At 46.9% G+C, this 11,414-nt stretch overlaps 1 protein-coding gene across 1 annotated transcript in view; it reads right to left on the reverse strand.

Moving 5' to 3' along the window:
* Positions 1-1,575: 1,575 nt before the first annotated feature.
* Positions 1,576-11,414, reverse strand: part of nuak1b (NUAK family, SNF1-like kinase, 1b) — a 29,238-nt gene continuing 19,399 nt past the window's right edge. Inside the window, 6 exon segments of the mRNA XM_042301437.1 lie at positions 1,576-5,719; positions 5,721-6,579; positions 7,694-7,826; positions 9,663-9,782; positions 9,994-10,059; positions 11,127-11,278. Coding sequence (XP_042157371.1) covers positions 5,479-5,719; positions 5,721-6,579; positions 7,694-7,826; positions 9,663-9,782; positions 9,994-10,059; positions 11,127-11,278 — 1,571 coding nt within the window. The 3' untranslated portion in view covers positions 1,576-5,478.

Consider the following 11,414-nt stretch of genomic DNA (forward strand, 5'->3'; position numbering starts at 1 on the left):
GAAGCCAGAAGAAAAAAACTATTCTTTGAAACTCAGGTCAAATCAATGTCAGTAGTTATAGTGTGTAGTTCTGATTTGAACATTGCCGTTTTAATCCATGCTATTGCTGACTGTCTGCCTTATTTTACCTAGATGATGACAGACATCAGATTTATTACATAATTATTCCTTTGTACCTAGCTGCAGTGTTTTGTAACTTCCTATCTCTGTTCTGACCTGCTATTCATTTCGGGAAACTGTTGGCTGAAGACTGATCTGAGTGCAGCACTGAGGTAAACCTGGCTCATAGCCCAGCCTCACTAAATCTACGGATCCTAAAGAGCTGCTCAGTCTAGTTCCTTATTTCATCCTGTTCATTCACCTCTGATATTCTCCCTCCGAGGCTTTTCCAAACACACGTTATGGAAACTCAATGCCAGGAATCTAGTTACAAATTAAAAAGACTGATTCATAGTGGTGTATAATGAATGGTTGAATGTGTTAGTGTTTTCAGGGCCCAACAGTTTATGAAGCACAGCACCTATAACAGTAATGATGTGTGAGACTAAAAACTGCTGGAGGTACATTAGTTGTTCTGTAGATATAAACATGTGACAGATTATACCCTATATCATGTAGATATTGAGTAAGCCAGCATGATATTCGGTGAGAAGTTTCTAGATCACTTTAGATATACCATGTTTCTCTTCCTGAGCTTGTTGCCCTGTCTGGTCTGGACAGCACGAGCCAGGGGTGCCGCCCCACACATCAGCACCAAAGGCCAAAGACTCCTTAGCTACAGCCAGACCAGCCAGACAGCCAGACCAGCCAGCCAGCCAGACCAGCCAGCCAGGCCAGCCAGCCAGCCAGCCAGCCAGCCAGCCAGCCAGCCAGCCCAGCCAGACCAGCCAGCCAGCCAGACCAGCCAGCCCAGCCCAGCTTGCCAGCCAGACCAGCCAGCCAGCCCAGCCCAGCCTGCCAGCCAGCCAGACCAGCCAGCCAGACCAGCCAGCCTGCCAGACCAGCCAGCCAGACAGCCAGACAGACCAGCAAGCCATCCACTCCCTCTTAAAGTGGATCAAATTAACCTCACAGCAGAAATGTTCTCCAATGACAACCAACCGATTCTCTCAGTTCTGCTCTCACTAACAGAAACTATTCTTTCTCCAAGACACACACACTCACTCACTTTCTTGTCTGACCTTGAAGTTTCTCGGAGAGATCCCACTGGGCACAGACGTTAGTTCAACGTCTAGCTTTGATAGACATTTGGTTGAGTTGTCAGCTAATGTGAATTCAATGTGAAATCAACCAAAAATGTCACCCTGTCAGTGGACTTAGGTTAAAAGTTGGGTTCCCTGACGTTGATTACTTTTTGCAAATACAATCAGTTTTCCACTTTGATTCAACATAATCACATTGAATGTTTTGGTTGAAATTACATGGAAACAACGTTGTTTCAACCAGTTTTTGCCCAGTCGCATTTGACCAATTCTCCAAATTTGCAAGGAGATTTACAGTAGGACTTAAATGCCAAGAGAAGCAAGACAGGGAAAAAAAATGAACAACACAGAAAGACAGACGCAGAAACACAACCTCTTTGACGTGATCCATTTATTTGAGTTGGTACAGTACTACAGTAGACGGTTTGTAGTAGAGGGACACATGACGTTTGGTTCCTCACCAGAAAATGTCTTGAGACTTATTCATTCACGATGAAATCAGATTGTAACTCCCAAAACACATACTCGACCAATGCTTTCACAATGAAATGAGAAATCATCACTCCCTTAAGGCTGTATCCCAGACAATGACATCTCTCCATTTACGTTGTGAACACATCCCCAAGCAGGCCAAAGCATGGGCAGAGTAGCTTTATACATCAAATGAAATGGCTTAATCGCCAATAAATACAAGTATAAAAAAAAAACACCTTGATAATAATTAGCATTATCAACAAAGAAATACCTGGATCATACAATATAGAAAGGGCATTCAACTTAAAGCACCTTGGGAGTCCAGGTTCACCAACTGATACCAAATCAAAATCAGAACCATGGCAACAGCCAAGAAAAAGAATGAGCTGTAACAAAAATAATACTTAAATAACATAATAATACTATTATTATTATTGTCTTAATACCATTATCCAGTCAGGTTTTTCCTATGATTAAACGATCTGCTACTAACGGATATGCACCAGTTAATTCCAGTTTGGCAGATAGAGTTTAATCAGATTCTTTCGTTTGTTTTTCCTGATATCACTCCCTTAGTTTAGGAATTCCCTGCTTTGGTACAGATGGAGTCTTACCATGACTTGTCTGGGGTCAAACAAGTGGTTGTCAATGTGATGGCACCTACAAGTATGTGTTTATCCCTGTGTTATGTTATGTGTTAGCATTTTAGAGAGGTCACGGACATAATAAGAGGCCATGGATTTCCCTTTTGGGGGGTGTCAATGGGCACCTCTTTCTTTGGAAGTGTACAAATGTACAAGGCCCTGTTCTCTGTGGTTGGGTCATCAGGCTCTATAACACAGTCGGTTCTCCATCTACGTGATGTAAGTTCACAGGTACAACACCGCAATATGACTGATCTTAGGTCAGCTGTTCTCACCCCTCAGGTGTACCAAAACAGAGGAAATATTCAGATCCCACTGACGTCAGATCAGTCCTCTGATCTCTTATGGCCAAACTCAGGGAAGAAATACTTTCTGCCATAACATAAAGCAATATAAAGTTTCTATATTTTGGAGAATCAAAAACAGAAGCGTAATGAAACAAAATACTAACATAGTATAATTTTATCACTGTAAATCCAGTTGACAATAAAAGGCAATACAAAGGGCAATAAAATGCAATATAATACAGAACGGGTCTGTCGTTTCAATCAATACCCAGGACTTTGCACCAGCAGACCTTTGACAACATTCAACATGTTCATTCTGCTGCTTGGGGGTTGCTATAGTTTCCCATACACATGTTCTGATAATATATTGGAAGTATCAGTCACAGATCTGACGCCCCATCCCAGGGTTGAAATGTGTTGCACACTAAGGCCATTCTAAACACGCCACACAAACACATTCCACAGAACACACTCGGCCTATGACACAACTTTCTTTAACAGCCTCTAGCGTTTGGCTTAAAACAATTCCTTAACACTAAAGTAGAAATATAACAAAAGCCTGCCAGGCTATTATTGTTGTAAAATTAATTCATTTTCAGATGGGTTTTCCCCATCTATGGTTAAAAGTTCCAGGGGCACATACAGAACCCAATCCATTTCATCCCCTGAATCATTGAAGCTTCTTCTCATCTTTGGTTTAAAAAAAACACACAAAAAACACAAAAAAACGTTCAATTTCCTTTCTTTTTACTCCGAACTCACTTTCTCTATGTCACTTTCACTAGTCTACATATCTGTTTCCTTCAACTCTTTCGCCCTTTCCAACAGGAAAGGCCTCTCAAATCGCACCATCACCAGGAACATTTCTCTTTCCCTCCAACACTTGTTTCCCACTCAAACCTCTACTACACTCTACCTCTCACTTTCACTCCACCATCATTTTCCTCTCTGCTACACGCTACTTTCCTCTAATAGAAACAATAGCTGGCTAATTATGCTAAGTTGACATAATGGCCCTGTACACACAGCTGGAGGCCTGACAGCACACACACCACAGAACCCCCCCCCTGCCAGGTGCCGATAACATCTCCCGCACCAACACGTCTCCAGCCATTGTCTGTGGAATGTGCTGTGTCATTAGAGCACTGAAACAAATCCTCCTGCTTAGCCCTTTGTGGAGTGGGAAGGGGCGCCTGGGTTCAAAATGAACTAGGCTATAACATCCACAAATAACAACCTGAGCATTGTGTGGGTCTACACATGACATGGACACTCTTAGAAAAAATAAACGGTGCTATCTAGAACCTAAAACGGTTCTTCGGCTGTCCCCATTGGATAACCCTTTGAAGAGCCCTTTTCGGTTCCAAAAGGGTTCTACTTAGAGCCAAAAAAGTTTATCCTATGGGGACAGCTGAACAACCAATTTGGAAATCTTTTCTCTAAGAGTGTAGGGTTTCTTTGCCATTTCCAGCTGGTATGACTCTGTAGCCTAGTTATGCCAATTGAGAGAGAAGTCCTCAAACCAGAGGCAACTCCAGCACTATAGACAGACAGACAAAACAACCACAGACATGGCTGTTTATTTGCCAAGAACATTCCAGGGCTATGAGAGGGCATCTGAGCCATCTACCTTCACTAAGGTGAGCAGCTCCAGACCCCTCCAGCTCGCCTGTCCAGGCCGCGTGTTTAAACCAAATCCCCAAACTGCTGACACATCTATGGGGGAACAAAAAAACAAGAAAGCACTGCATGAAAAGGCTTGTTTAAGACTGTCATCTCTCTGGGCTTGGATCTTGTTCCTGGCAGTGTTTTTGGGGGGACGGAGACGGGACTGTTTCCTCTAAACTGCTGTTTTAGGTCTGTGTGACCCCTGACCTGTGACTGTGTAAGGCTATAGGCTGCTGTGGGTTCCATTAAGGTCCTGGGTCTCTCTCACCACATTCACATGTATATGAATCAAAACAGCACAACTGGTGACAGGTTGGCCTGGCAACCATCTCTCTCCACTTTCAGGAAATGACATACATAATTTTATATAGATCTAAAAGGCACTTCCTACATATTCCCTAATACCATATGCTAATTTATAGGACATGCGCTTTTATGGTGATATACATAGCTGCATGTTTTACTTATGCGGCCATATTAATATATCATGTATACATGTTTCATTTTAATGGGTAACATAATAATTATATATGTCAATCCACACAAAGGGTTGGAGACAATGAGCTTTGGACTCTTCCAGTACTGCCAGAACCCACCAGTTTTCTATTCAACTAAAATCTACGCAAATATGAATAAATAATTAACATTGTCAGTTATTTTGGCGTAAGACCCTGGTTTGTTTTTTACAAGAAGTAAAAGATCCCAAAAAACATGTGCTCTGTGTGAGTTCTAAGGTGCTTTTTTAAACTCCAACTCAATTCATGGCTCGCTTCGATAGCCAACCAGTTTCTGGTTGCTGCAATTGTGATTCTAACTTGCCTTTTGCTGAATATGTAAACATTTGAATACAGCAAAGTCTACGGGCGGCTGGAGGAGGCAGGCTGGGTGGCATTCTCTCGTGCCAGTGGTTTTTCTCTCTCCATCGTTTGAAAACCCTGCTAACTGAATTTCCTTTGACTGAGAAGTGCATAATAGTGTATGTATGAGTGTGTGTGTGTATGATATAGTTTCTAACAAGGATTCAATTCCCGGTAAGAAAACAATAACCTCCCAAAAAGTGTAGGCAGGCTATCCCAGCAACACACTGGTCAATGGTTGTCAATGACATACACATTCATGTACATACACACCAACAGAGACAGATGTTATAGCCTCAGCCTGGCCAGCTGGCTGCCTCTTCTCTCCCCCCCGGGCCCTCCCCGGCTAGGTGAGGTTGCTGCTGATGTCCAGGGCTTGCTGGTACACCTGAGTCATGTCGTCCAGGTCCCCCAGCAGGGAGAAGCTGCCGTTGTCCCCCGGGGACCCCAGCTCTCTGGGGGACCGGCTGAACTTTGACCCGTGGAGCGGTGGGGCCGCCTGGAAGCCCTTGAAGCTGGCCAGTTGCAGCAGGTTTTCGGCTGACACGCAGGCCCTGATGTTGGGGCGGTGGGGGGTGGTGGGGGGGCCAGTCGGGGGACAAACTGGGGGACAGGACGTCGTCCTCCAACACCATGCTGGACGGACGGCTCTGGCTACGGGACAGGCCTGAGTCACCCGCCGAGGAAGGCTCCCCGAGAGCACCAGCTGAGGGAGGGCCGCTGTAGGTGGAATACTTCCCGTTGCGCTTCAAGATGCCCTTCCTCCCCACCACTCTCCTAGGAGGGGAGCTGCAGGCGGTGACCCGGGACATGGTGGCGCCCCCTAGCAGCTCGGAGGACTCGCTGCGCTCCGGGGAGGAGTAGTACCCTGATTCCCGTTGTTGGTTGTTCTTCAGGATGCCCTTCTTGGGAAGGCTGGGCACCATCTTAGCTGGCGAGCCCCCTGCCAGGGCAGGCTCCTCCTCCTCCTCCTCCTCCTCTTCCTCTCTGTCGGGGCTAGAGCAGCTTCCTTCTCCCTTGGCTGGCCTGAGCTCCATCATTGCTCCACCACTCCCCAGCTCCACCTCCTCCAGGCTGGGCGAGCGCTGCTCCTCCGTCACCCTGGTCTTGAGAATCCCCTTGGGCCTCTTCAGCCCTGGCTTGTCCCCCTCCCCTCCACCGTGGGGCCCACCCCCCACTTCATTCTCCTTCTTGGACTTCTTGGGACGCTGGCGGAGGACCAGGGGCAGCAGGGCGGTGGGTTTTCCCGGCCGGGGCTCGGTGCGGTTCTGCCAGTCAATGAAGCGGGCCAGCATGGGAGAGGAGGTGCCGCTGTCCCGCTGTGTCTCACAGTCGCACACGCTGCTCTTCCAGCCCCAGTTGACCCACCAGTGGTTGGCGATGTCTTCCACCGTGGCCCGCCGCTCTGGGTTCACCATCATCATCCAACGGATCAGACCGCGGGCATCTGGGAGGGGCAACAGGAGGGGAGCATAGACTGACATTTTGGATATGAGCACAGCAGAAGGCATATATGAGCCGGGTTACACTTCAGGGTTTTATTGTTGCTACAGTATTATCTAATAATAGTTCTACTTAGACCAGGGCCGGGCAACGTTAGTGGCTTTACAGTGGAGAGAAATGTTCTGTACGTTTTAGAGTCCATTTTGTGCAATTGTACACATTTTGCCACGGGGCTTAGAGAAAATGTGGCCGTTTTAAAGCAAGTTTGCTTAAATGCCACACATTTTGTTATGGGGCAGAAAGAAGATTTAGACATTGTGTAACTTTTTTCATGCATTTCTACTCATTTTGAAATGGGGCAGAGAGGAAAATGAGTTGTTTTATAGCCAATTTCATGCAATTCTACATATTTTGCTTTAGGGTGGAGATGAATGCTTGCAGTTTTTAATATGATATCTGAGTGAGACTGACAAAAACGATCAAATAGGGCCCCCCGGCCGGTAATTTGATCATGATAACAAGTTTAGATAGCTGGCTGCTAAACTACTTTAGCAAGCTAGCAAATTTTAGCTGACACGGGCTAATTGACTGACTATCAGTGACTGACATAACAAAAGAAAACTGCTAATACACAACCACATTTCAAAATCGCACCATGTGTACACGCTACACTATTCTAACTCGCAACAGTAAGTTGGGGGGGGTGATCCGAGGGCCTTCAAAAGGGGGGCTGCGGGGCGCATGGCCGCACGTTGCCTATCCCTGACTTAGACAGTGTACTGTAGACACTCTTAGAAAGAAAGGTGCTATCTAGAACTTAAAATGTTTCTTTGGTTGTCCCCATAGGAGAACCCTTTGAAGAACCCTTTTTGGTTCCAGTAAGAACCACTTTTTGGTGCCAGGTAGAAATACTCATTTGGGTTCCACGTAGAACCATTTTCACAGAGGGTTCTACATGGAACCCAAAAGGGCTCTACCTGGAAACAAAAGGGTTCTCCTATGGGGACAAACATAGAATCCTTTTGGAACCCTTTTTTCTAAAAGTGTAGAGTAGAGGGTGTTACACATAGAGGGAGACTAGATCTTCGACTGTGTAGGTTGAGGGTTTTGTTCTGCACCTGAGGACTGGGTGGGCTCTCTGTACTCCCCATTGCTGATCTGGCGGATGAGGTTCTTGTGGTCTCCTCCATCGAACGGCATGGTCCCATAGACCAGGGTGTACAGCAGCACCCCCAGAGCCCAGCTGTCTACCTACAGCAATACAAACACACGTGTCAATACACAGGTCCCTACACAGATCAGGATCAGATAGACTCAACGTGAGAGACTCAACGTGAGAGACTCAACGTGAGAGATCAATCAGTTAAATCAGTCACTGGAGACGCAGTTGAAAAGGAATCTCACATTTCCCTTTTCCAATTTCCAGTAACTGATAAATGAGGCTCAATGCCATTACTGAGTTAGCAGCAGATTATCAAAACATTAACAAGGAGCGTACTGTGTCTGAACTGGAACGACGTAGCTATGGTGTAGCAACAGCTGAAACACTGTAAGCACCGCACAGCTATACCATATTGCTCTTGGCCCTACTTTCCTTCTCCATCCCCTCAGCCATAGAAACAGTGATAAACACCAGAGTGTGGAGCCGGGAGTGTGCCAGTTTGTTTCCATGTAGACAGAACTCTCCAGTTCTCCCTCTGTCTTACTTTCTGTCTCTGTCTGTGTGTCAGCCAGAAGCCTGCGCTTTGTGACCACTAACCTAATGCAATGTGGCTTTCTTAGTAAATGGGTTATGTAAGACCAGTGTCTGGGGCATGGGGGTGGGGTGGGGGGGGGTGGAGGGTGGTTAATGAGTCCAGCAGAGATGGCAGAGCTGTGATATCCTGGCCCTGACATATCTCAGGAGACACACTGCCAGCCACTGATTAGCCAGACGTCAGGCTTGGGAAGGGAAGGACAAGACTCCTGGAGGAATGTGGCTGGCTGTTGATGGCCACTGGGTTATAGCCAGCCCAGCGCTGGGACTGAGGTCTGGGACTGACTGTCAGGGACTGACTGTCAGGGCACAGGAAAGTAGATAGGGCTGCTCCAGCAGCTCCACACTGACTGGACTTCCTCTAGGGCCAAAGCCAGGAATGCCTCACCCTGAAACCACTCTGTCATTGGTACACTGACTGAGACCTCTCTGTCATTGGTCGGCTGGCAGGGCCGCTGGGAGGGTGAGACAGGGCGAGTGCCATTGTTGTGTTCTGTTTTTGTGTTAGCTGTAATTTGTGGATTTTCCGCAACTGGGTTCTGCCATTTTAATTACAATCTCTGTTGAGTTTTTTTGCATAGTGAATTATATAAATTTAATGATTGGACTTTTCGGTCTAAAAATACAACTTTATTTTATAACGCACAACTCTTCTTGCAATTCGGGAAACGCCCTGAAGAACAGTTACTTTGGAATTAGTCAATAAATAGTTTGGGGCTATTTTGTCACTCTTTCTCTCTTTTTCTCAACCAAACAATTTCTCAGTCCCACCCATCATTGGCAATGAAGTTACTGGGCCTGTCTGTGTAACTGCTAAAGTCTGGAAGTTTAAAGTCTTCAAAGGGAGCTGAGACACCATCTGAGGCCTCCCACTGAGGATGTGAGAGTTGCTGGGAGTAGCAACTGACTGGAGTGTAATCCCATCAAAGAGGAGACCTAATGCCTCTCTCTCTCTTTTTCTCTCTCTCTCTTTCTCTCTTTTTCTCCCTCTCTCTCTCTCTTTTTCTCCCTCTCTCTCTCTCTTTTTCTCCCTCTCTCTTTTTCTCTCTCTCTCTTTTTCTCCCTCTCCCTCTTTTCTCCCTCTCTCTCTTTTTTTCTCCCTCTCTCTCTCTCCTCCCTCTCCCTCCCTCCCTCCCACCCCTCTCCCTCCCTCCCCCACCCCCTCCCTCCCTCCCTCCCTCCCTACACCACTATCTCTCTATTAGCTCTGGGACTCCCGCCCCACAGTGCCAGGTCCTGGAGATTAGTAATAACTTCTCCCAGGGACAAAAGAAACCCAGTCTCATTGTATCCGTCTGTGACCTCTGACCTGTGTGGTGCCTAGTCCCTACCTCTGGGCCGTGGTAGGGTCTTCCGTTGACTATCTCCGGTGATGCGTAGAGCGGGCTGCCACAAAACGTCTGCAGCAGTTTGTCCTTATGGTAGAGGTTGGATAGCCCAAAGTCAGCAATCTGGTGGGGAGACGGAGACAGAACATCATAGTGGTTTGGTAAAACATCATAACAAAGGTCATTCAAAGTCTCATGGCACTGACAAGGTGCCAGAAAGGACCAGCATATCTAAACTCTATTCAAAGTTACAGACTCTGTTAAACATTTACAGACTCTGCTCCAAGGTCACAAGCCAGGTTGATAGAGCTGATTAAAAATGACTCTTGCTTACCTTAATGTTACAGTTTTCATCCAGTAGCACATTTTCCAGCTTCAGATCCCTGTGCACCACGCCGTTCTGTGAAAGACAAACAGTCCATAGGTTGTCTCTAGCTCGGTACAGTAGAGGGCCATTCGTTCGCAGTTCAATCTGCTTGCTGACGGTGTGGTGATTTACAGAGACCAAACTCCTGTGTTGCTCTCAGGGGATAGAGTCAGAGTGGGCCAATTGGTCTCGTGCTGTTTCATTTCCCTGCCTCACACTCTATCGTCTTTGTGTTGACATCTGCAGAGATTTCCCCTCGAATGTGTCACGATAAAAAAAAAGAGCCTGTAATTACGGACCCAGATAAATCATGTTCTCACAACAGCCCCGGATTAAAAACAACTCTGTAGTTAGTGGCCCTTTCAAGGCAGGCACTAACATGTGGTACACACAGGGAAAGGAAACACATTGCAGCCATTTCAGATCTGGAAGTGATGGGGTGACTTCATTACAGCTGTGGCCGGGTTCTGTGTTGTGCTGTGCGTCTTCAATTGGTTAGCAGTGACAGGGAACACTTGTTCACATGCTTCTGATTGGAGAGGGGGGAGGTGTCTCTAATCAACCCTCTCACAGTGCACCTCCTTCCTGTGTCAGTCAACCACACTATATCACCCCTGGGATAGGATGACATCATCCTATCCCAGCTGTAGAGATGAGGACTATGGACTAGGGGGGGAGTATGTGGGCCAGGATCCATTCTATGGGGGTGGAGATGATGGAGTGTCCCGGTGACACTTTGAGAATCTGTCCTCCCGAACACCAAGAGGCCAAGGAAAGCATAGATCCAGGGACATGGAGGAGATTCATGGGGGTGGAGATGATGGAGTGTCCCGCAGATGGGAGGACCCAGGGAACCACGGCAGAGGCTGGGTCTGCTCAGCACACTATGGGTGACACTGGCTTGCATTGAATCTGTCCTCCCGAACACCAAGAGGCCAAGGAAAGCATAGCTAATACATCAGACTGCTTGACAATGTGAGGGATATATACGGTTATAGGCACACGGTTCTGATATTTCGCCCTGCGTCTGATTAGTAGAAGTATGTGTGTGTGTGTGTGTGTGTGTTTGTGTGTGTGTGTGTTTCTCTACAGAATCTTACCTTATGACAGTGGTGCACAGCAGAGACTATCTGTCTAAAGAAGTGTCGTGTCTCTCTCTCACTCAGGCGCCGGCGCTCACTGATGTAGTCGTACAGCTCGCCCTTACTGGCGTACTCCATCACGATCACGATCTTGTCCTTGTTCTCAAACACTGGAGGAGGCAGAAGCAGTGGAATGGACACAGTCAGCGTGGACACACAGACAGATACCATCTGTTTCAGTCAGCGTGGACACACAGACAGATACCATCTGTTTCAGTCAGCGTGGACACACAGACAGATACCATC

The sequence above is a fragment of the Oncorhynchus tshawytscha genome, linkage group LG19, assembly GCF_018296145.1.
Source record: "Oncorhynchus tshawytscha isolate Ot180627B linkage group LG19, Otsh_v2.0, whole genome shotgun sequence".
Taxonomy (NCBI): domain Eukaryota; kingdom Metazoa; phylum Chordata; class Actinopteri; order Salmoniformes; family Salmonidae; genus Oncorhynchus; species Oncorhynchus tshawytscha.